The 27,173-nt window shown below is 35.3% G+C and overlaps 1 protein-coding gene across 15 annotated transcripts in view; it reads left to right on the top strand.

Annotated features, from left to right (window-relative positions):
• Positions 1–27,173, top strand: part of VPS13B (vacuolar protein sorting 13 homolog B) — an 822,207-nt gene that overhangs the window by 615,991 nt on the left and 179,043 nt on the right. For all 15 annotated transcript variants that reach the window (XR_013528186.1, XR_013528187.1, XR_013528188.1 and 12 more), the window contains one exon: positions 13,811–13,948. Coding sequence is in view for 12 of the 15 variants with exons in the window: in XM_017965662.4 (XP_017821151.4) it covers positions 13,811–13,948 (138 nt within the window). In the remaining 3 variants the exon portion in view is untranslated. The remainder of the gene's footprint in view (positions 1–13,810; positions 13,949–27,173) is intronic.

Raw genomic sequence — 27,173 nt, 5'->3', positions numbered from 1 at the left:
GCACAGTGAGAGATTAACAACAATAATAAATAATGAAATAATACAATTATAACAACATACTGTAATAAAAGTTATGTGAATGTGGTCTCTCTTTCTCTCTCAAAATATATTTTCAGACCACAAGTAATTACAGGTAACTGAAACCACAGATAAGGGCAGAGGATTACTGTATAAAGTTGGCCCTCAGTATTCATGGGTTACACATCCATGGATTCAACCAACCATAGATCAAAAGTATTCCAAACAAAATTGCCTCTTTACAGGACATACACTAACTTTCTTGTTATCCTCTAAACAATATAGCATAATAACTATTTATATGGCACTTATATTTTATTGGGTATTATAAGTATTCTAGAGATGATTTAAAGTATACAGTAGGATATAAATAGGTTATAATGCAAATACCGGGTCATTTTATATCAGGAACTGGGGCATCTGTGGAGGGTGCCAACCACAGGAGGTCCTGGAACCAGTCCTCTGTGAACAACAAAAGATGACTCTATACATATATGTTTAAAACCCTATTTGAGATACTTCCCAGCATAAATAAGTGGAATCTATGTCTATTTCTGTTTTAGAAAGCCAAAGTAAAATTAAAATTATGACAATTATAATTTTGAAACTCCTGTTAATAGAGTATAATTCACATTCTGTGTAACTTACTGATTCTTAATTATGCTGACTATCTTTAAGCTATACATAGCAATATGCTTTTCATCATTAATTTAAAAACAGACTATTTTTTTTTTTTTTTGAGACGGAGTTTCGCTCTTGTTACCCAGGCTGGAGTGCAATGGCGCTATCTCGGCTCACCACAACCTCCGCCTCCTGGGTTCAGGCAATTCTCCCACCTCAGCCTCCTGAGTAGCTGGGATTACAGGCACGTGCCACCATGCCCAGCTAATTTTTTGTATCTTTAGTAGAGACGGGGTTTCACCATGTTGACCAGGATGGTCTCGATATCTTGACCTCGTGATCGACCCGCCTCGACCTCCCAAAATGCTGGGATTACAGGCTTGAGCCACCGCGCCCGGCCTAAAAACAGACTATTTAAAGACTAAATTATCAACTTGAATTTTTTGTGAATATTAATATTAATAATCTACTTCAAATGATTTTCCAAATAGATGATAAGTCTGTGAGTTAACTTATTTTGAAACATGTTAGAACAATGTGGCAATGGGCTTTTCCATGCCCTTCCCACCTGGAGCAACCTCTAACAGAAATGAGATCTTCTGCCAGTACCTTTATATATAGCAGCTGTATTATTGGCAGTTCTCATTTAAATAAAGATGTATGTAGTTGTTTTTAACATAATCGTATTAGTTGTGTTTATAAATATTTAAAAATTGGTATTTGTTTTGTTTAAGATAATGGAGTCCAGATTTGAAATTGCCTCATATCTTGACTATGCAGCCCAAGGCAGCCTCAAAAAGTCATTTTTCTTCTTGTTTGTTTGGGGATTTTTTGTTTGTTTTTGAAGAAATGGCTGTGCCATCTGGTCAATTGTGAAGAAGTTGAACAATTCTGAGGGAATTTAACTAACTCCTTAGTACAATATCTTGTTACCCATTAATGTGTGGTAGTACCTAGCAAAGAAACCAACTGAAAACAGTTACTTCGGCCATCTTGCAACTTACTAACCTGATTCTAACTTTTCAAACATCAACTATACTAAAATATAGAAGTTAAAGTTTACTTGAATGTGTCATACTGAAAAAGGAGGTCATAACACACTTTTCTGTCGGACACTGTGATGTTTAAGATAGGCTGTCAAATATGAGACAATTTCTGCATTTTGAAGTTTTATAAATGCCTAAAGTCCAATGAAGAGTCAAACTTGAAATATGGAGTCCTATGAGAGCTCAGGATTAGACCTCTCAGTACTAAGTTTTGATCCTGATTCTACTCCTTACAGCTGTGTGACCTCAAACACATTATTTAACCTCTTTTTATGCCTCAGTTTCCTTGTCTGTGATATGAGAATAATACTGGGAGCAGCCTTCTATGGTTGCTCTTAGTATTAAACAATGTATATGAAGTTCTTAGCTAAGTGTATGGCACAAGGCTCAATGGGTACTAATAAATGTTGTTGCTTTTATCATCATTATTAATATCTGTAAGTGTTTTTTCAAAGTAGTTGTTGTAATTGGTTAAAAAATGCACATTATTTCAAAAAAATTATAGCTATTGTGGTTTAAAAATGTATAGTTACAATAATCGAGGGTTTTTTTTTTCTCTTTTCATGAATAGGACTGCAGAAATGTGCCAGAGACATTTGAGTAAACCAACAGTTGAAAAATCATAAAATGGCTTCTTACACCTCATAAATCATATCTTGATTTCATTTAGTTATTGTGACTTTAAGAAAAAGATTGAATTATATACCTCTTTAGAATCAAAGGTTTTGTTAACATCCCTGGAAAGGCTTAGAATTAACCTGTGACTTTAATGTCATAATGATCACACTCTGAACATTTATCTGAAAATTTAGCTGCTGGGAACGTTGCTTGCTGGCTAGTAATGTGAAATGAAATTATTACTTTGACAGGAATTAGCAAGTAAGTAGATCTCTTAAATGACAGGCGTTCCAGTGTATGCTTCAGAGAGAAAAGTGGTGAGAAGGTTAAATAAGAAATGACCCAACCAGCTGAAGGAAATAATAGTATATGAGGAAGGGTATTAGAACAGAAATCAGAAATCTGGACTTTTAGTCTTGGTTCTAATGCCAGAGCTCTTAGATGCAAATAGCTAAATTTCTTGGTGCTTTAGTTTTCACGTCTCTAAAACGGGTGTAATAATATCTGGTCTCAGTTGATTAGTGCTTAAATCTTAGTTTCAAGTGAGATATTTATGAAATTATATGGAAATATGAAATATTCAAATATAAGTTGAGACTTCAGTGATTATTAGTATTAAAAGGGAGACTTTCATTTTTAGACATGAGGAAAAGATTAGTGCTCTGGCCTTTGTGACTTCCATTGTAATCATCAACATTTACTTAAAAGAAATGAAAATCAGGGAAATCATTTAAAGGCAGTGACTAGCTTTAATGTTACAGAACCCACCTTTGCTTAGAGAGAAGAAAAGGTTTACAGGTGGGATTAAGTTGATCTTCCTTGGCTACGTGACTGTATGTTTTTTTTTACCAAATAGTACCTTGTGTTTACTTGTGCTGAATTTTAATCAAATGTTGGCCTGTAAAATATCTGAAACCCACATTAGAATTCAATATGAAACAACCCAGTATCACTAAGAAAGAGATCAGGAACACAGAGCAGCACAGAAAATGAATTAAAAGAAATCATTGAATTAGTATTTCACATATTATCTGCTGGTTAGCATCATTTAGTATGAAAAATACACTTCTTTTTAGCAAGATATGAAAGAGTTGGTTCTAAAAGTAAGGGCAAGTGGCATTGATGGTCAAACATTCCAGCAGCCAATTTAATCCTTTCTCTTCCTCTTCTTTTTCCTATGGACTGCAGATTTCAAACCAGGAAATCTCTTGCCCTTCGCATCACGTCTTATGAGATGCAGAATAGGTGTGGAATAGTGAGCATGTGAAACAGTACTTACAGAATTAGCCAAATGTGTGGATATCCACAAGGAGATGGTGGCACTTACTTAGCATCCAGAGCAGTTTGGAACTAGTTTCTCGGTTAATTTTTGCTGTCCTGACATTGAATTATTATGATGTTTAATGGATCTAGGTTCCTTCACAATTTAACTTGCAGGTTTTATAGGGGCTCCGTGGACTACATTTGCTTTTGTGGGTATATAAGAAAAAGAAAAAGCCATTTAAACTATAAATCAAAAAGTAAACATAGAAAAATGCATGAAATTCAGTAAGATTATAGCTTGCCTTTTACATGTCCAGTGATCAAGAGGTGACTGTTCTGATAGTGACCTCTTGTTGCAGGGGATTACACTTGAAGCCATGAGTACAGCCAAAACCAATGACAACCCTTGGCTTCTTGCAGAGGCTCCTTGGGAGCTTTAATAATATCAGTTTTATAGATAGACTATGCAGTATGATAGGACTTTCCAAAATGCTGTCCTTTAAATTCTCTTTAAGTTCTATTAAGAAACACCTTTGTGGGCCGGGCGCGGTGGCTCAAGCCTGTAATCCCAGCACTTTGGGAGGCCGAGGCGGGTGGATCACGAGGTCAACAGATCGAGACCATCCTGGTCAACATGGTGAAACCCCGTCTCTACTAAAAATTACAAAAAGTTAGCTGGGCACGGTGGCGCGTGCCTGTAATCCCAGCTACTCAGGAGGCTGAGGCAGGAGAATTGCCTGAACCCAGGGGGCGGAGGTTGCGGTGAGCCGAGATTGCGCCATTGCACTCCAGCCTGGGTAACAAGAGCGAAACTCCGTCTCAAAAAAAAAAAAAAAAAAAGAAACACCTTTGTGGTGGGGCGCAGTGGCTCACACCTGTACTTTGTGGCGGGGCGCAGTGGCTCACACCAGCACTTTGGGAGGCCGAGGCAGGTGGATCACAGGGTCAGGAGTTTGAGACCAGCCTGACCAACATGGCAAAACCCTATCTCTACTAAAGATACAAAAAATTAGCCGGGCATGGTGGCGGCTCCTGTACTCCCAGCTACTAGGGAGGCTGAGGCAGGAGAATGGCCTGAACCTGGGAGGCGGAGGTTACATTGAGCCAAGATTACGCCACTGCACTCCAGCCCAGGCAACAGTGCAAGACTCTATCTCCCCTCCCAAAAAAAGAAAGAAAGCTCTTTGAAATAAAAGTTCTGATGCGCTCACCATGTTTGCTTATAAATTACTTTAAAGTCTCATTTCAGTCCCTTCTTTATATAAAAGTTGATATACCCAGACACTTTGGAAAAGAAATCAGCACCCTAACTTCTAGTTTAGAAAATGGAAAGTATGTATTTTGGCTTGCAGATTATTTACTTCCTTGATTCATATGTAGGCCAAATACTTCTAAGGGATGGAAAGAAGGTAAGAATATAGTTTTGATAATTATCAGAATCAAAGTAGAGGGAAATTGTCAGGTCTGTAATTTCTTCTCAGCCAGAAATGCAACTATCTTGACTATTATATCAAGCCTCAATGATTATTATTATTTTTAAAACTAAATAGAAATATGTTTACCAGAGCAAAGCTGGGTATAATTTCCACTAATTAGCAAAGCTTTCAAAGTTTCACAAGTTGTGTTTATTATCACTATTTTTGAAACACACTGGGACAGAGAGAAGTTAAATTTACCCAGCTAAAGGGATTAGGACTTATGCGTAGATCTTACTATCTCCAAAATCCATGTTCCTTTCATTGCTCCACACATTCTTTCATATTAAACATTTTCATAAAACAAAATGTGGGAAAGCTTCATGAAAGTAAAGCTGTGAATCCTGAGTTAGTGACAAACTATTTATTTCACAGACCTCGTTTATAGGATGGTATCATATCACCTGTCAGTTGTCCCTGAGTTCATCAGCAGTCATTTAAATTCTGATTAGTGGCCGGGCGTGGTGGCTCAAGCCTGTAATCCCAGCACTTTGGGAGGCCGAGGCGGGTGGATCACGAGGTCAAGATTATCGAGACTAGCCTGGTCAACATGGTGAAACCACATCTCTACTAAAAATACAAAAAATTAGCTGGACATGGTGACGCGTGCCTGTAATCCCAGCTACTCAGGAGGCTGAGGCAGGAGAATTGCCTGAACCCAGGAGGCGGAGGTTACGGTGAGCCGAGATAGCGCCATTGCACTCCAGCCTGGGTAACAAGAGCGAAACTCCGTCTCAAAAAAAAAAAATTCTGTTTAATTAGTTGAGCAGCCATAGATACCGCTTTGGTTCTATGGCAGCCTGGGCCAGGCCTGGGCTCATTAGCTATAGCAGACTATAGTGTGCTTATAACCCATAATAACAGGTCTTTGAAGACTTCACAGAAAAAGTGAATAAAACATATTCTGTTATTTCCTTAAAAAAAAAAGTCACAGTAAGTCCTTTGGACTTTATAGAACTCATAAAATGGAGGCAGAAGTAAATCTTGAGGCTGTTTGCAATGCTGCAGCATACAAGTGCTTGTTTTATTATGCTTCTGAGACATTTGCAGTGTTTTTAGCATGTGCTACTATCAGAAAATTCAGTGCAACGTGACATCAAAGCAAAAAGTTACTGAAATTTGAATCTATAATGATTTAGGAAAAACAATATTATTTTCATTAATAATGTTGACATTAGCATCAGTAATATTTTTATCATTTACATATTCAGTAATATATCATCAGTGATGCCAATATTACCATCAGTAAGACTGAGAATTAGGCCGGCCATGGTGACTCATATCTATAATCTTAGCACTTTGGGAGACAAAGATGGGTGGATCACTTAAGCCCAACCTGGGCAATATGGCATAACGCCATCTCTACAAAAAATATAAAAATTAGCTGGGTGTCGTGGCACACTCCTGTAGTCCCACCTACTCAGGAGGCTAAGGTAGGATCACCTGAACCCAGGGAGGTTGAGGTTGCAGTGACCCATGATTGGATTGCATCACTGCACTCCAGCCTCGGCAAGAGTGAGACCCTGTCTGAAAAAAAAAGAGAGAATTACAGCATGGTATAATTTCAAAGTTGATAATGTTGAGCAAGATTTTGTTACCCAGATTTGCAAGCAGCAACAGCATCAGAATAATACAACAATAGGTTAATAGCAGGAGTAGGATGATAGACTATTTGCTTGCTGAAGAAAACATGGCGAAAATGAGGTACACTCAGAATCAAAAGTTTATTTTTTAGGGCTCATTCCTCAAATTTTAATTAGACATTTTCTAGTAGCACAAATTTATAAGAATTATACACCATAGTGAAATTTAGTTTCCTTGATAGTGTTTCATATTTAAGTAAGCACGCAATTTCCATGGAAATATATAAGACTGAGTTTCATAAGGAAATTGAATCAGCAGAACCAAAATATTGTGACTGTTGTTACTGGAATCTTCCCACAACAATAATCTTTGCCTGGAAATGCCAGGGAAAATAACTAATTATACTAATTTATTTGTCTGCCATTCTGTAGCCAATTCATTTGCAGAAATGCTCATAAGCCAACAGAAAGAGGCATGGATTATCAACCTATGTTTGATTGAAAATAATTGTTAAGAGAAGGGAGAAGAATAAAGAGGAAAATGATGTTGATTTAAAGTCTCACTCTAGGCCGGGTGCGGTGGCTCGTGCCTGTAATCCCAGCACTTTGGGAGGCCAAGGCAGGCAGATCATGAGGTCAGGAGACCATCCTGGCCAACATGGTGAAACCCCATCTCTACTAAGAATACAAAAATTAGCTGGGCGTGGTGGCATGTGGCTGTAGTTTCAGCTACTCAGGAGGCTGAGGCAGGAGGATCACTTGAACCCGGGAAGTGGAGGTTGCAGTGAGCTGAGATCATGCCACTGCACTCCAGCCTGGTGACAGAGCAAGACTCCGTCTCAAAATAAAAAAAAAAAAGTCTCACTCTAGTCCTCTTTATAATAGTTATTTTACTTTGAAATAAACATATTTTTATGACATTTGGCTTTTTAAGATTCAGTGCTCTTTATTCATATCGTTTTAAGTATCAAAACTCTGTCTCTGATGGATAGCACTGAGAAGTATCCAGTATAATAGGACTTCATTATATATTCAGTGTTATATCAGTCTAAAAATGAGGACATTATCACTTAAATCTGTAGAGAAAATGTGTTTTCTTTAAGATCTTAGTAAAAACTCAACTTCATTATGAAAAAAATATGCCACACAATGGAACAAAGCAGAATAATAACAAAGCTTTAAAAATTGCAGCATTGATCTGTTCTATGTGAGCTTGGAAAAACAAATTTTTTGATAAGTAGAAGATTACAAATAAAATGTGAGTTCAGAGTAAGAGGTATTTTTTTATCCATAAACTGCTGTTGTGTTAAGTGCTCAGAATTCATCTCTTGGCTGTGGTAGGTGCTGCTATTTAGCATTTCACTGATGGTAAGAAACTGAGGCATAGGGAGTCCTGAGGAGGTGGGTTAGGATTGTGGATGGAATCAGTGGACCCAGTTAGTGATTTGTAGTGACAACCAGTCTTTGCCTGCTTCCTAGCCTTCCAAACCAAGGTGTCTCCATCCTTCCCATCCTCTGCCCCAACTGGCCTTGTCAGATGCTTTTCCTCACTCTACTATCTCTTCCCTGCTGTCAGGTACTATTAGGTTCCAAGCATAAAAGGTTAAAAGAAGAAGAAAAAAGAAGAAAGAAAGAAGAAGGGGAGGGGGGAAGAGGAAGAGGAGGAGGAAGAGAAGTGAGTTCGTTTTTAGAGTTTCATTTTTGAGTTGGCTGCACTGAATCATGTTGTATTTTACACAATTCAAGCGGTAAGCAAACACTTACTTAAATCTGTGAATGTTTGCTAAGGGTTAAAAAAACTTAGCAGGACTTTAAAAGACCACTTTTATCAGATTTACTGGAAGCCTTTCCAAACAATTAAGTGAAATTAAGGTTTTTTCCTGAAGAAGAGCAAATCTATAAACACAAAGAATACAGTCTTAAGTCTTCGTGAAAGACTTGATACATCTGGGAACTGAGTTGGGGCTTTCTGAATCTTCTCTTTAAGTATTCCTTATGACATAGTATGATGAGATTTGGGACAGGGTGTTGGGGTTTTTTTTTGTTGTTTTCTTTTTCTTTGAGACCTAATCAACCCAAAAGAAAAACAATTATTACAGCTTTGTCTATACAAGTGTCTTATTAAAGTGACTCCTAACTCACTTTGAACCAAATTTATGACTGTACGCAGTTTGTCATTTATTCTGACACAGTTCCTACCTTCTGTTACTCCTCATAAGATACGACTTTCTCCTGTTTCTTCTGCTTAGGGATGGCAGCGTAAATGTGCTCATCAACATTAGCAGGAGTTTATTATTTTTGAGAACTTCCTATGACTTGAATAAATCCAGAAGAGGTCTGAAAGAGCTTCCAATATAAAATAGTTCTCTGTTTGTCACTCCATTTGTATTATATTCATAGGCTTCTTAATCTTATTTATCTTGTGCATTCCCCAGTGTGTTGACCTTGAAGAATGTGTAATATGAATCCTATATTCTAGACCTGATGATGGAATTAAGGAGAAGTTAAATTGAGCACAGACAGGGAGACTAGGAGTCATGCCCCTCACCTTCTAGCCATTAGAACATATTGGACTAAAGGGTGACTTTGAACTTGAGCCATTTCTCTGGGGTTCTGACATACCTTTCTGCTACTACAGCTGCTTTCAGAGTTTCATTCTGAGCTGACTGCACTGAGTCATATTATGTTTTATACGACTCAAATGGTAAACAAAGGCATATTTACCTTTGTGGATGTTAATGACTACAGGCATATCCAAAGTAGAGATTTTAGCAAAAACTGGGAAAGGAGCCACCAGCCCTATTCTGCATTCAATATTCATTAACTATGCAACCTGTATTTTTGTGGATGGTCCTAATTTCATTTATTCTGTTTTATCAACCCTGTAAATTCAGGCATACTTTAGAAACCAGGTGTACTAACATTTTGTTGGGAAATAGTCATTTTGGATTCCTTAGATGGATTTCCTAGACTTTTATTCATTTAATTTCTAATTTCTGTTATGCTTTCTACTATTGCCAGCTGGTTTATTGTGTCTCCTATTAAGCCATATCCCCCTGTGATTTCCCAGGGTAGACTCTGAGGCTTGGTGCCAGATGGCCATGTCCTCTAACTCGTGCCAAAAGAGAAATCCATTTCACTTACCAGGAAACTCTTATCTACATTATCAGACTTTGCAATCCCTAGTTTATACTTTGAGAAAAGGGCATCAAATACCCACTGAAGTGTTTTTTCTTTTTCCCTTTAACTTTTGTAAATGCTTGGTAAATAGTGCTATTTTGTGTTTTAAGTCCTGAATGACTTATATTATGTCAGCATATGTTTAGGATCATCCTAGAGATGATCATCCAGCAGTACTTAAGGCATGTGCATATGTGTGTGTATTTATGTATGCAGATAGATTTGTTACATTTGAATTTGCTGAATTGATGTCCTATTTTTTTGTTTTATTCACTGATCCATACATTTTTAAGCTCTTCTGTTTCAGTATATGTGAGTCACACCATTCTCTTTATCAGCAGCATAGTATTCTATGCAGTATTTATGGTACAGTCAAAATTTATTTTATATTTATCTATACATAGATATTTAGTTTAAATTTTCCCAAATTGTGAATATTTCAAATGATGTTGCAGTCAAGTTGTTTGGACATTTATTTTTATATTCTTAAGTGTTTCTTTAAGGGACAGTCCTATGGATAGCCTTTCTGATTCCAAGGACATGTACATTTATAATTTTGATAAACATTCATTGTCAGGTTTCTCCTCTGCTCATGCAAAAATACTGCATGTACACTCTTAATCATCCATGGGAGACTTTGTTTCTTCTCCTTCTCCCCCAATACATGTTATTAGATATTGTCAATCTTTTTAATTTATGCTAATCTGATGGATGAAAATTTTTATTTCTTGTTTTAATTTGTATATCCCTGATTAAGAGGAAGCTGAGCAGAGTTTTCCTATTTTTTCTTAAAGCAGTGCTCTCCAGGAGGATTCAACAGCTAAAGGTAAAAACAAAAGCTTAAAATGCTTTAAGAAACTATAGGAACATATATAATTACCTGGGGATAAATTCATAAAGTGAAAGTTCACAGATTTTTTAGCCATATCTGTTGAAAAAGTATACATGCAAAAAGCATTAGAATACAGTTAAACACTGCCTCTTCACATGAGGAAGCCTTTGCTAAATAAGGCAAACAAAACACTAATACCCAGAACGGAGCTCCTACAAGTCAGTCAGAAAAAGAACTCAAGAGAAAAACGTGTAAATAAATTCTTTGAAGAGAAGGAATTCTGAATGGCCAGTAAATGAAAATGATTAACCTGCTTGCTTTTTTTTCCTACCAACAATATAAAACAACTGTCTTATGGCGACCATAAAGATTTTTATTCTCTTAAACAATTGCATAGATTATTTATTTATTTAAACATTAATTAATCTATTTAAACATTAACTGATGGATACCTAGGTTGTTTTCTATTTTTGTTATGGTTATTCTCCACTATGTTTATTTATATGCTTACCTGACTTCTTATTTGGATTAAATTCCTACTCGTTAATTTGCTAGGTCAAGTGACATACACATTTAAAATACTCTCCAGAAAGAAATTAATGAGAGTGGATCTCTCATCACAAACTACCAATATAGGCATTATCAGGTGTTGGTTTTTTTATTGTTGTTTTTGTTTTTATTTGAGACAGGTTCGCACTCTGTTGCTCAGGCTGGAGTGTGGCACAATCGTGGCTCACTGCAGTCTCAACCTCCCAGACTCAGGTGATCCTCCCACTTTATCCTTTTAAGTAGCTGCTACTATGGGGACTACAGGCATGGTAGGCATCACCATGCCCGGCCAAAATTTTTTTAAGTTTTTTTTAGAGATGGGGTTTCGCCATGTTGCCCAGGCTGATCTCGAACTACTGGGGTTGAGCGATCTGCTCACCTCAGCCTCCAAAGTGCTGGGATTACAGGCCCGTTGTCAGTTTTTTTAGTCTTAGCCTATTTGATGGGTGAAAATTTCTACCTTATTTGAAAATATTTTTTTCTTTTGTTATTGCTAACATTTAGTATCCTTTAATGTTTGTATTTTTAAATGTTTGTATATCATTTGCTTTTGTTTATTGTTTTGTTTAGTAATTTTCATTTATTAATTATTTATTCTATCATCCACTGATTTTTCTATTGGTACCTATATTGAATATGTGAACGCTTTGTATATTAATGGTATCCCTTTTCTCTCACTGTCACCTATGTTACAATTGCATCTTTTTTGTCACTTAACTTATCATGGTGTTCTTTGACAAAAGTTTTGTGTGGTCATATATGTCAGCCTTATGTTTTTAGTGTTAGTGTCTTGTTATTACTGTTGTTATACAATAGGATAGTTAATGCACGTCTTTCAGTGTGCATTATTTTGCTACTTGGAATCTTTATTTCTAGAAAAATATAGAAAATTGATTAAATATGCCACAAGAATAACAATTGTCAGTGTCATGTAAGTTTGAATATGCAGTTATTGTAACTTGTTTTATTTATCATGTTTTATTTGCCAGTTTTTTAGACATTAATATTTCCACATCAATTTAATCATCTCTTCATTATTTTGTTATTTATGTCACTTAAGATCTGTGTTTTCACTGTTAGATCATTGTTTTATCTGCAGATTATATTCTCTTCAAAATGAAGAATTATGTCTCCTTGTTTAGGTCTATCATGGCACTACTTACCTGATAATAACCACTTTTGATGATGGCTGCAGTGGTGGGGCCCTAGAAATAGATGCGTAAGTCCTGGCAGGTTCCATAGCTCCTACAAACTGATTGTAGATCTTAAGAGCAACAGACTTTTTCTTATCCTTTCACCAGACTTGACCATTATATTTAAAAGAGAGAATAGCACAGTGTTGCTATGGAATTGATCTACTATGCATATTCTCCCTGCTTTAAAAATCACTGATCATATAAAAAGAGAAGAATGCACTAGCTTAATGTTTGATCCTGACCACACAGATCTAACGTCATGATCAGTTGCTTTCAGCATTTTCTTTGAAATCACATAAGGTTCATATGTGCCAAATTTCATAAGGATCACATGATAAGGTCAAGAAATACAAATTCCAAGGCAGAATTTATATACCCACTTCACATATGACAGTAATATTAAATAACCATATGTTGAATATAATACACTGTATGTAAATGCTATTCTTGAAAGCAATCCAATCAATAAAACCTAAAATAAATAATACTTTAATAACACATTTCAAATAGACTGAAAATGGAATAGATGGACTCTATGGCAAGAACATCTCTATAAAACTGACATTCAGAGGCCATTAAAACACAGAGAGTAAAACAATCATGAAACTAAAGAAAAACTGTGAATATTTAGAAGTTTTTTAAAAGCCTGCTACATTGTATGCCAAGATAGAGCAGTCATTTTTATTTAAAGAGCTATTTCAATAAAAACTGTGGATTCCTAAGTATTAAAAAGCAAATTAAGTTTGCCATAACCAATACCCAAAAATATTATTTTAAAAATATACAGTATTACCCAGAACATTTTTAAAACACATTGTATTAAACAGAAAAAAAAAAGTCAAAACAGAAAAAGCTCATTTTCATTATAATTGGAACTATTAACAGACTGACCAATTTTCTCATTAAAGAAGAAGGTTATAGGAAAGCTACTGAAGTTAACTTCAAAGGCCTAGCAGTAAAAAGTGATTGTAATATCAATAAAACTCTGAAACAGATTAAATAGCCCCTAAGTAGTACTCATCCACTCTATCTTTGAACATGTATGTGCCTTTTCTTAAAGCTGACAAGAGTGCCCTTTATAAATTTGTTTTTAATACAACATTTTCAAAAAAATCCAACTATTAAACTGTTAGCAGCTCAGAATACAGAAACTTTACCTTCCCTCATTCATGACATGAATTAAATTTGAACATTTCTTTTCCTCTTTGTCATAGTTTTGGAAAACATGGTTTTGTCATTCCATGTCATACAGTGATAATTTATCTTTTTCATCATGAGTGCTTGTTTACTGTATGTGTACAAATGAAACAATAAAGCTTACATACAATTATTTAACTAGTTTTTTTCTCATTGATTAACTCAAAGTCATAATCAAAATGAGATGTTTGTTATGTAATTGATGTTTTTAATTTTAATTTTGTCACCTTAGATCCTGGGAAGACTCTGCCTGAAGCCCTTGATTATTGCACTGTTTGGCTACAGACAGTGCCTGGAGAAATAGACAGCAAAAGTGGTATTCCACCTTCCCTTATAACGCTACAGATTAAAGACTTTCTGAATGGACCAGGTAAGAAAGTTATAAAATGTGTGTACATTTTTTTATGTGAATATATTAATGTGTATATAGGATCTGTTAGTAATCTTGACATTCCATGCAAAAAATGAATAGTTCATTTTTTCCCAGAAGTGTATGCTTTTCAGTCTGCCCATTTTTAGAGATCAAAAGGCATATATAACTATGCATTAAAAATTACCTTCAGTCTGATACGAAGGTAGTTATCAATTAAAGAACAGTTGAAGCCAAACCATCATTCTCAGCAAACTTACACAAGAACAGAAAACCAAACACCGCATGTTCTCACTCACAGGTGGGTGTTGAACATTGAGAACACATGGACACTGGGAGGGTAACATTACACACTGGGGTCTGCTGGGAAGTGGGGAGCTAGGGAAGGGATAGCAGGAGGTGGCGGGGGTGGGGAGGGATAACACTGGGAGAAATGCCCGATGTAGGTGACGGGGGAATGGAAGCAGCAAACCACGATGGCATGTGTGTACCTATGCAACAATCTTGCAAGTTCTGCACATGTACCCCAGAATTTAAAGAATAATAATAATAATAAAGAATAGTTGAAACCAAAACACCAATATTTTATTTCTACCTTTTCTATTAATTAACTGTTTGGTCTTAGGTGTTGATCTAATCTTCTGTAATTCAGTTTTCTTACCTGTATAGGAAGAGGATAGGCTGGATGAATAAATGCATAGGAAACATGATATATAGATACAGAAGATAGTATACTCTAGATAGATTAGGTTTGATAGTTAAATGTAACTGTTTCACATGCTTAGCAATGTGCTTGAGACGTAGTAATTTACTCAGTTTTAAATAGATAGAGATATCAAAATGTTTTGAGAGCTAATTATGTCTCAGGCACTATGCATTTTAGTTTGCACTATAGTTTAGTTATCCCTATTTTATGAATAAGGAAGCTTAAGACTTAGAAAAGTGAAATGAATTGCCTGACGTATAGTGACAGAGGAGCCATTCAAACCTGTCTTTATGACTCCAAAGACTAGATTTTAACTTCTGTAGTATACTAATTTGGGCATAACTAAAGATTTTTCCTTTCTTCTTCGATCTTCCTCCTCTGTCTTTTCTTCCTTCATCTCATGTTCTTCCCCTTCTGTTACTTCTCCCTCACCTACGTGTAGTCTTAGTTATTTATTTAACAGGAATTATTACATTTCACATTTTGTTTTGTTACTTTATACTTGCAGTGCTTCAGAATGTTACCCATGAAATGAGTATTCGTTTTTTCACTAAGATTTTTATTTCGTTATATTTTTTGTTTACTTACTTTTTTTGAGACAGTCTTGTCGTGTTACCCAGGCTAAGTACAGTGGTGCAATCATAGCTCACTTGGGCTCCAGCAATTCTCCTGCTTCAGTCTCCCAAGTAGCTGGGACTATAGGTGTATGCCACCATGCCCAGGTAGTTTTGTTTGTTTTGTTTTTTTGTAGTAGAGGATGAGGTCCTATGGCATTTAACATGACTCAGTAGTAGAAATGTGATTTTTAAAGTAGTTGTACCTTTGTGTTTCTTATTCCCAACTTTTCAAAATTGGGAATTAAATATATACAATTTCTGATTTTATGTCCATGCTATAATAGTGATAATATATTAGGAGAGTTAAACTTTTAAGTAAATGAACTGAAATAGTTATTTTACAGCAGCACTTCTCAAACTTGTTTCTGCATTTGAAGCTTCTCTGGGGAGTTTGTTAAAATGCAAATGGTGACTTAATAGTTCTAGAAGGGAGGGCTTGAAAGCCATGTCTAAAAAGCTCCCAGATGAAGTAGATGCTGTTGGCCTGGGACTGTACTTTATGTAGCAAGTTTTATATGATTCTTATCAAAATTATCTTTTAAGATCATATATATGACTTATCATATATGATTTTGGTTTTTTAGTATCAGTCTTTGAGAGCCAAACCGCAGTAATTTTGGGACACAGGACAGGGAAATGATAACAAAGAAAGATGAGTGGTTTTTAGAATTGTGCTTTTATTACGGATAATCAGGAATAATGTCCAATGAACGATTTAAATTCTTCAAAGTCTAAAACATTTTAAACAAAAGTACTTTTATAATTTTTTTTAATTTGAGGGAAGATTAGTTTAAATGATAAAGGAGCTGTGTGTGTGCTCTAAAACACTAACCTAACAGCCTTGAAGTGCTCCAGAATTTACTAGCTTAGACAAAAATTTTCTTACTGTAAGCAATTCATGCTTTAGAGTAGATAAGTAGATGTTATTTCATAGAGTATATTATCTCACTACACAGCCAGATTGGCATGCTACTTACACTAATTTAGGTATCAAAAGGCCTAGATACTGAGAATTGTATACCACTAATTAAATAGGAATAACAGAACACATTAAAACAGTTTTTACCACATGAATGTATCATTTTATAGATTTTGGCAACTCCAGGAAATCATATTTTTTCCAGTTAAGTAATAGGATCCTAAGAGGAGTATCATTTATGTTGAGATTGGGAAACAAATTTCAGCTTTATAATGTTCCCCAATAACATTCCCTTTCCTTAAAAAGAAAAGCATTACAAAAAAAATAATAAAAGCACTACAGATAATACTTTTAGTTTTTAGGTAATGTCATTGTGTTATCATTAGGAATATTTAGCTACTTTTATGTTTTAATCTGTATGCATATCTATTTAAGTATCATTCCAGAGAATGTCTGGAACTGTATTAGTAATTTTCATCTATTTTTTTCTTGTTCTTTAATGAAGGGTATCGTAACAATGAAAGTTATGACTCTGAATTAGCCAGGCATGGTGGTATGTTACTGTAGCCCTAGCTACTCAGAGAGCCAAGGTGGGAGGATTGCTCGAGCCCAGGAGGTCAAGGCTCCAGTGAGCTATGATCACACTACTCACTCCAGTCTGGGCAACAGAGTGAGCACCTGACTCAAAAAATAAATAAATTTACAACCCTGAAAGGTAGAAGGAATATTGATTATAAATGTCTAACCGTAAGCTTTCTTCAAAAAGATGTGAACTTCACAGCTTTTGAAATTTAACCTTTCATATTTATTTTGCTGGGATTATTTTCTCTGAACATCGTGATACAAATGCTGTTCTTTAGCATTTGTTTTTAGAAAAATAATTTAAGAGTTCTTGAGTTTTCCCTTATTGCCTCTATTAAGGTTTCCCCATTTGCTCTATTAAGGTTCACTTAATGATACCTTAATAGAGCAAGTGGTGTGTCCCAACTTCTACATCAGAAACTCTTTCAAGGCTCTCCCAACCCCCAGCCTTTTCCACTTGTACACGTTAGCATGGTCAGTGGCTTGGAGAAACCTGGAAAACAGCAGCTACCAGAAACCCACTTGAATAATATCTCCAGCAGGTGATAGATTAGTTGGAACAAATTGGAACCATTGCAGTTCAGCAATCCCGGTTTCTTTCAAGCTGTTTTTAAAATGTCGTCATTTTAATACACAATCTAAACCCTGCGGAACAGTCCACAGCAGGTTAATTTGAATCATATGATGTGTCACTGCCCTCAGCTGACATGAGCTCTATTCCATGTGTGAAGCCATAATAAATCCATTCCCAACCGAGGAAAATTCCCCATGAGAAGGTGAACTAATCCAGGCCTCACACTGGCATGCTAGCCCTCCATAATTGAAAGCAGGGCCACCTGTTCCCAGCACAGCTAGCCCATAGAAAAAATTAGCATTGGATCAGATACTTCTTATATTGAAAAATCAATCACACTTCTTGCAAATTCAAATTTAGATGTGAAGTGTTTGGTATGACATCATACCAAATGTAGGAATGTGCCCACTTGATCCCATTTTAAAAGTTTTGTTAACCATAGGATTTCCTAACTTTGAAATGCGATTTTATTTTTTAATTTAATGAGAGCTGACACGTGAGAAGAAGAATTGGAAAGGGTGCAGATTTTTCTAATTAACTCTGGGTTATTTGCAAAAACATTTGAGCTCCCTGGTATTTTTTTCATTGTTCTTTCACAAATTTTTGAGCCACTGTCATTGTAGCCATGAAATGACATTTAAATGACAACAGAGAACAAAATTGCCAAATTGGGAAAACATTCCCAAGTCATTTATGTTTTATTATAAATTAATGCTTAGCATGCCACATTCATCATATAATTTAAATAACATGGTTATATCAAACACAAAATAATGAATGCAATTTCACATTTCTTTGAGTTTAGTATACATAGTGTCTGTATTTGAAATACATGGCCACTGATCTTTTTCTCCTAATAGAATCGCTTGTTTAGTCTCACCCTGTTTAGCTCAATCATTAATTTGCCTATCTAGTTTTCACTGTTTCTGATTTCATTCTGGTTTTTGATTGGTTTCATCTCTGGCTTTGATTTTGATTTAAAAAATCTGTTGACTTGACCAGGTTATAATACTGTTCAGTTTTCTCCTTATATTTTGTGAATTAATGTAACTGTTTTATAGGTTACAATGATTTTCATTTCTACCTTAAAATAATTCCTAAACATCCTTAAACAATTGCATTTCCACAAACCTCTTGATTTGAATGAAAATGTGTACTTAAATGCTGTAAACTAGTAAAAGACTTCTTAGGTACAGTAATACACCATTCGAATAGGTTTGTTAATATGAATATAAAGTAGAAACTTTAAGTTGTTTACCCCAAATATATGTATTTTTTTAAGTGTTTTTACCTTCCTTGGTTAACCCTGCTTTTATATTATTACCGAATTTATTACTCAGTGGGGATTAATTTAGACATATCTTGAAGGTAACTGATTCAGAAGGATTAAGATACCTGGGAAAGATTAATCAAATAGTCTCCTGATTCTTCTGAAGAAAATGAAGAATAAATAATATGTTTTATAATCTTTAAATTATTTTTCAATTGCAAATTTCAAATGGATTTTTAGTTGCCTAATTCAAGCTTTATTGAAGTATAATTGACAAATAAAAATTATGGACATTTAAGGTATATAATGTGATGTTTGATAAATGTGTCATTGAGAAATGATTAACCTAGTCAAGCTAATTAACATATTTATCACCTCACATAGTTACAACCTTTTATTTGTGGTGAGAACCCTTAAGATCTCTCTTGGCAAATTTTAAGTATATAATACAGCAGTATTTATTAAATGTAGTCATGATGCTGTAGATTAGATCTCCAGGTCTTATACGTGCTGCATAACTGAAACTTTGTACCTGTTCACCACCCTCTTCATATTTTCCCCTCCCACAGCCCCTGGCAATGAACATTCTAACGTCTCCTTTTATAAGTTTGATGTTTTTAGATTCCACATATAAATAAAATCATGCAGTTTCTGTTTCTGTCTAGTTTATTGCATTTAGCATAATGTCTTCCAAGTTCATCCATGTTTTCTCAAATGGCAGAATTTCCGTCTTTTTAAAGGTGAATAGTATTCTATTGTGAATATGTACCACATTTTGTCCTCAATGCATGCATTGATGAATGCTTAGGTTGATTCTGCGTCTTGACTATTATGAATTGCGGTGCAGTAAACATAGGAGTGCAAATATATCTCTTTGGCATACTGATTTCATTTCATTTCCATTAGTGGGATTCCTGGATCATATGGTAGTTATATTTTTAATTTATTGAAGAATCTTCACACTGTTTTCCATAATGACTGTACCAGTCTACATTCCCACCAACAATGTGCAAGGATTTCCTTTTCTCCACATCCTTGCCAACACTTGTTGTCTTTTTGTCTTTTTAGTAATAGCTGTTCTAGCAGGGAAGATGTGGTGTTTCATGGTTTTGATTTGTATTTCTCTGATGGTTAGGTATATTGAGCATTTTTTCATTTACCTGTTAGCTATTTGTATATTCTCTTTTAAGAAATGTCTCTTTAGGTCTTTTTCCTATTTTTAAGATTAACTCAGGGTTATTTGCAAAAACATTTGAGCTCCCTGGTATTTTTTTCATTGTTCTTTCACAAATTTTTGAGCCACTGTCATTGTAGTCATGAAATGACATTTAAATGACAACAAAGAACAAAAATGCCAAATTGGGAAAACATTCCCAAGTCATTTATGTTTTATCATAAATCAGTGCTTAGCATGCTGCGTTCATTATATAATTTAAATAACATGGTTATATCAAACACAAGACAATGAATGCTATTGAGTTGTTTGAGTTTCTTATATATTTTACACATTTACCTCTTTTATAGTTTACAAATGTTAATAATAAAAAAATTAAAAATAATTTAAAAATAAATAAATAAATAAATAAATAAATACAAATTAAAAAAAAAATGTTTTCTCCCTTTCTGTAGCTTGTCTCTTCGTTCTATTGATTGCTTTCTTTGCTAGTCAGAAGCTTTTTAGCCTGTTTGAATCCTATTTTTGCTTTTGTTGCCAGTGCTTTTCAGATAATATCCAGAAAATCACTGTGCAGACCAGTATCAGAGAGCTTTTCCCCTGTTTTCTTCTAGTAGTTTCTTGGGTTTTTTTGTACTTAATACATTTAAGTCTTCAATCTTAAGGCTTTGAGGCCTTTGGGTTTGTTTATGTTTTTTGTTTTTTGAGAGACAAAGTCTTACTCTGTTACCTAGGCTGGAGTGCAGTGGTGTGGCCAAGGCTCACTGTGGCCCCAAACTCCTAGTGTCAAGGGATCCTCCTGCCTCCGCCATGCAAGTTTAGTTGACTTTTGTACATGGTGAGGGATAAGTACCTATTTTCATTCTTCTGCATGGACTATCTAGCTTTCCCAACAGCATTTACTGGAGAGACCATCCTTTCCCCATTTTGTGTTCTTGGCAACTTTGCTGAAAACTAATTAGCTAATACATGGATTCCTTTCTGGTTTCTCTATTCTGTTCCATTGTTTTATACGTCTATTTTTATGCCAGTACCATGCTGTTTTGGTTATAGATTTATAGTATTTTTTTTTTTAAGTCAGACAGTGTGATACTTCTAGCTTTGTTTCTTTTGCTCAAGATTGCTTTGGCTATTCAGGGTCTTTTATGGTTCCACATAAATTTCAAGATTGCCTTTTCTATTTCTGTGACGAATGTTATTGGTATTTTGACAGGAATTTCATTGAATCCTAGCATGATCAATAGCATGGGCACATCAATAGCATGGGTAGGATGGACATTTTAATAATATTAATTCTTCCAATTCATGAACAAAGGATATCTTTCCATTGATTACTGTTTTATAGTTTTCAGCATCCAGATTTTTAACCTCTTGATTAAATATATTTCTAATTATTTTAATATTTTTGTAGCTATTATAAAATGAGTTTGTTTTCTTGATTTCGAATTGGTGGTATTCGTTATTTAAGTGTTGGGCAGAATTCAGCATTGAAGGCATTGGACCCTGGGGGTTTTTTTGATCGGAGACTTTTTATTACTGATTCAATCTCTGTACTCATTATTGGTTTGTTCAGATTTTCTGTTTCTTCATTATCTATTCTTGGCAGATTGTATGTGTCCTGGAATTTATCCATTAGATTATTCAATTTGTTGGCATATAATTGTTCATAGTATTCTCTAAGGATTCTTTGTATCAGTTATACTGTCTCCTTTTTCATCTCTGATTTTTATTTGAGTCTTTTCTCTTTTTTTCTTAGTCTAGCTAAAGGTTTGTCCGGTTTTTCAAAAGACTAGTTCTTTGTTTCTTTGATCTTTTCTATTATTTTTATAGTCTCTGTTTCATTTATTTCTGCTCTGATTTTTATTTTATTTCACTCCTACTAATTTGGGGCTTTGTTTGTTCTTGTTTTTCTAGTTCCTTGTGTTTTATTGTTAGTTTATTTATTTTAGCTCTGTCTTCATTTTTACTGTAGGTATTTACTGCTGGAAACGTCACCTCTTAGAACCGCTTTTGCTATATCCTTTAGGTTTAAGTATGTGGTGTTTCCATTTCATTTGTCTCAAGAAATTTTTAAATTTTTCTTTTAATTTCTTCAGTGATTGGCCATTCAGGAGCACATTGTTTAATTTCCATAAACTTGTGAATTTTCTGAAGTTCTTCCTGTTATTGATTGCTAGTTTTATACCCTTATTGTCAGAAAAGATACTTGATATTATTGCATTCTTCTTAAATTTGTTATGACTTGTCTTGTGGCCTACCATCTGATCTGTCTTGGAGGATGTTCCTTGTGCAATTAAGCAGAATGTGTATTCTGCAGCTTTTGGATAGAACATTCTATATGTTTGTCAGGTTCAAATGTTCTAGAGTGCAGCTTAAGTCTGATATTTCCTGGTTAGTTTTCTGTCTGGATGATCTACCCATTGCTGAAAGTAAAGTGTTAAAGTCCTCTACTGTTATTAAATTGCAGTCTATCTCTCCCTTTAGACCTATTAATATTTGCTTTATATATTTAGATGCTCCAGTGTCTGGTACCTATATACTACAATTGTTATGCCATCTTGCTGAACTAATACCTTTGTCATTATATGAGGACCTATGTTATCTCTTTTTACAGTTTTTGACTTAAAGTCTCATATAAGTATAGCTACCCCTGTTCTTTTTTGTTTTCCATTTGCATGGAATTTCTTTTTCCATCCCTTCATTTTTAACCTATGTGTGTTCTTATAAGTGAATTGATTCTCTTGTAATCAGTATATATTAGGGTCTGTTTTTTTAATCTATTAATATGCTCTTTTCATTGGTGAATATAAGCCATTTACATTCAAGGTAATTATTGAAAGGTAAGGACTAAATATTGCCATTTTATTAATTGTCTTCTGGTTGTTTTATGGACTGTTCATTTCTTTCTTCCTCTTGCTGTCTTCTTTGTGCTTAAGTAAGTTTTCTCTGTTGGTATGGTTTCATTTCTTTTTAATGTTTGCATATCTACATGGTTACCATGAGGCATATTTTTTTTAAAAAAGTATAGTTATAACACATTATTTTAAGCAAATAACAGCTTATCTTTGATCACATACACAAAAAAACCTCTACTCATATACTCCACTCCCTCCCTCCACATTTTGAATATTTTATTTCAAAATTTACATATATGTGTATTGTATATTCCTTAACAAATTGGCAATATTAATATTTTTATCTTTGAACCTTCACACTAAAGATATAATTTACACACCACCATTATAATATTAGAGTAGTCTGCCTTTGATGGTATACTTACTTTCACCAGTGATTTTTATAATTTCAGATATTTTTGTGTTATTATCATCCTTTTCTTTCAGCTTGAAAAACTCTCTTTAGCATTTCTTGTAAGACTGATCTGGTCTGGTAGCGATTAACTCTCTCAGCTTTTGTTTGTCCAGGAAAGTTCTTCTCCCTCTTTCATTAAAGGACAACTTTAGTAGGTACAGTATTCTTGGTTTGCAGGTGAGTTTGTTTGTTTGCTTTCCAACACTTTAAATATATCGTCCCATTCTCCTTTGGTCTGTAGTATTTCTTTTCTGTTGAGAAGTCTGCTGCTAAGTGCATTAGAATATCTTTCTATGTTCTTTGCTTCTTTTTTCTTGCTGCTTTCAAGATCCTGTCTTTGTCTTTGATATTTGATAGACTGATTATAATATGTCTTTGAGTAGTCTTATTTGGATTGAATCTGATTGGAGACCTTTGACCTTCTTGTACCTGGATATGTATATATTTCTCCAGGTTTAGAAAGGTTTCTGCTATTCTTTATTTGTATATGCCTTCTAATCCTTTATCTATCTCTATATCCTCTTAAATACCAATAACCCCAATTTTCCCTTTTGTTGCTGTCCCATGATTCCTATAAACTTTCTGTATTCCTTTACTGTATATTTTTTGCCTGTATATTTTCAAATAATCTGTCTTTGAGTTCATAGATTGTTTCTTCCGTTTGATCAGTTCTGCTATAGTTACTCTCTTTGGCATCTTTCATTTAGTTAATTGTAGTTTCAGCTGTGGGATTTCTGGTTTTTTTTAAGTTAATCTTTCGATCTCTTAAATTTCCCATTCTGGTCACTAATTGTTTTTCTTACGTTGATGAATTGTTTCTCTATTTTCTTGAAGTTTATTGAGTTTTCTTAAAGCAATTGTTTTGAATTATTAGTTGAGCAGTTCATGTATCTCTATTCTAGGGTGGGGGGTTGGTCACTAGCACTTTGTTTTGTTTGATGATGTCATGTTTCCAGTTTTGTTTTTTTTATTCTTTGGCCATGCATCAGTGTCTACACATTGAAGAAGTAGGTTCTTATTCCAGTCTTTGCAGTCTGGCTTTGTCCGAGAATGCCTTTAAACAGCCTGTCTACAACTTTTTGGTCAGGTTGTCTGACATTGTCCCTAAGTCCACAATTGCCACAGCCCCGAAGCTCTAGAAGGCACCCTACACCTAGGCCTGCCACACCAACCCAACAGCATGGCCACCAAGGTTGGCCCAGTGCTGGAGCATATTCAAAGCCCATGGCCATTAAGGTTTGTTTGAAACCAAAGGCCTTGTAGAGAGTTGGTAGTGATGCAGGCCAGTGATCAAGCCTGTTTCACAGAGGCCATGGGATCCTGCCTGACACTGGGCCAGGTCGAGAGGCTCAGTGCATTGGTACTGACCTAAATAAGGGGCTACAGGAGTCTGCTGATGCTGGATTTTGCTGTGGCAGGCCCAGAGTTGGAGACCAAGACAAAGTGCTACATTCACTTCCTCTGAGTTTTCCCAAGCAGTGTCACTCTGAAGTTGCTACTTGGGGGAGAGTTGACACAGGGAATGCCCTTCCTATCCTCTTAAGTACATCTTTTCATATTATTATGATATAACCAGATACTATGATCTCTCACCTCATTTCTTTAGCTCTCATAAAGGTATTTTCTTGTGTGGATAGTTCTTCAAAATGATGTTGATATGAGGGGATGACCACTGAAGAGTCCTTTTCCACCATCTGCTCCACCCTCATAATATGATTTTTAAATGCACGAAGATTAAAGTAAAATGAAATATTTTAATATGGGTGCAGTGGCTCACGCCTGTAATCCCAGTACTTTGGGAGGCTGTTATGGGTGAATCACCTGAGGTCAGGAGTTCGAGACCAGCCTGGCCAACATGGTGAAACCCCATCTCTACTAAAACTACAAAATTAGCCAGGCATGGTGGTGCATGCCTGTAGTCCCAGCTATTGGGAGGCTGAGGCAGGAGAATCACTTGAACCTAGGAGGTAGAGGTTGCAGTGAGCCAAGATCCTGCCATTGCACTCCATCCTGGGCTACAAGAGCAAAACTCGGTCTCAAGAAAAGAAAAGTTAATTTAAATAATTTATTTCTCTTAATCTTGCCCAAAATATTATTTTTTAAATGATATTTAATCCTCTGTTCCTTCTCTCTTGCCAAAAATTGGGCTAAGGCCTATACCCTACTCATGAGAGTCCTCCCTTTATTCTTAATTCAAGTCTACAGCCATACTAGCAGGCTATCTTCTACATTTAAGAAATGTAAACTAGTTAATGAAACTGTAAGAACCTTGACTTTTACATTTCCTGAATTTTATGGGTTCCGGTTTCCACTGTCAGCACTATATTATCATAGTTTGTTTTCTCTGTGATTTATCAAAATGAAACGGTAAACTTAATGTCAGAATGTCAAATAGGGAATGGACTAAGAATTTTTAAAAAGGGAAAAGACTTCTATTATTTCAGCTTTTGTTTTTCAACTATAACTTGTATTTTAGGAAGAAATTAGAAAAATTATCTGGCTGAAAGTGGTGCCCTCAAGGGACTACACCTCTCAACTACTTGGCTAAGTAATAGAACTCAAAGAGTCACAGAAGGTGGTTGTGTAGGTGGCAAGGAGGTAGGGGGCCAGTACTAGGTCTCATGCAGAGAAGTCAGTAGAGTAACAGTTATTTAAATTTTTTTATTTCTTCATGTAGCCTAATTCTGTTAGAATTCTTTCTTCTGCAGAAAAGAATGAGAGTAATTGGGAGATATCTTCCTAGGAACATGGAGTAAGCTAAGTTGGAAGAGATAAAGAATATTGTCTGGCTTATCCTAACTCTAACTTTCCAACTTTCTGCCTGCAGTTCTCTTTTCCCTAACTCTCCAGCCCCATGTCTTTCCATTGACATAGTTCTGAGCCTTCCTTTCTTATCCCTGTATAATAGTCTCTTTTATGCCAACAACTCCCAAATGCAGCTCTTTTGACTTATTATCTAACTCTAAGACTTTCTGCATCTGACTAATAGACACGCTTTGTTATTTAAACATGTTCACAGTAAATTAAGCCATTTCTCTCCTCTCTCCTTGTTCACTTCTTCCCTTAGTATAGTCTTCAGACTTTTTTTTACAACTGCTGATGATAGGAAAGTTTGTCTGGCTGTGTCCTCTCCCAATTTACTACCATCTTCAGGTCATCCTTATTTTTATTTCAAGTCCTTGTACTTTTTTCTTTGAAATAGTCCTCCATTATGCCTGCTACTTCTCTGGTTTAGGTTTAATCTTTGATTACTTTCTCATTCTGTTTTCTGGTAGCCCTTACTTCATATTCTCTGTTTACTCAGTAATGCTGTCTTCTATGCCCTTACTAGATTTGCCTTCCCTGCCAAATTTATTTGAATCTTAGCTACCTCCCGCCCTCAGTTGAGCCAGTCAAAGCTCTCCTCAGCCCCCAAACCTCTCTGCACCTGTCCTCTGTATGTCTTACATATAAATGGGTCATTTGGCTTAATCTGATTCCGGTGTTTTTTTTAAGCAAAAGTGCTTTGCAGGAGGTTTTGTATAGTTCTATCAGGAAGCATATAATGTCAAAAGGTCTCTCTTTTTCTGATGCTAGCACCCATTGGTGCCCAATGCCTAAATTCATTGAAGGTTTTCAATACTGATAACATTCTGATTCTAGCATTCTTTTTTCATATATTAGCTGGCATACTTCTTTGAAGAGAAACACTCCCCAACCTACTATTTGGGTACTCAGTAGTATTGCTTATCCAGAAAGACAGGATAAATGCTTAATTCTTTCCCTTTATTTACTCATTTTCAAAAATGAGTTCATTTTCTAGCATATTCCAGTGGTGGCTAGTTAGTTTATATTGTTTGATATTCTTTTGAACTCATTAATTTAAATGATTCTCAAGTTGTCTCCCCATTGGCAACGGGAACCTCTATAAACTGGCTTCTCTAGATGTTTTAAAGCTTGTTGTTCTCTTAGTCTGGAATTCTTACCCCTTTTTCTTCGCCCACTCTAATTCTGCACTGCCTTTAGGTTAACCTAAAGGAATATTTTCCTTTTCATTTCCATTCATGCTAATCTCTCCTTTTTTCATACGCAGCT

This window comes from Callithrix jacchus, chromosome 16 (assembly GCF_049354715.1).
Source record: "Callithrix jacchus isolate 240 chromosome 16, calJac240_pri, whole genome shotgun sequence".
Classification (NCBI taxonomy): Eukaryota; Metazoa; Chordata; class Mammalia; order Primates; family Cebidae; genus Callithrix; species Callithrix jacchus.
This window is presented reverse-complemented; position numbering and strand designations above follow the sequence as displayed.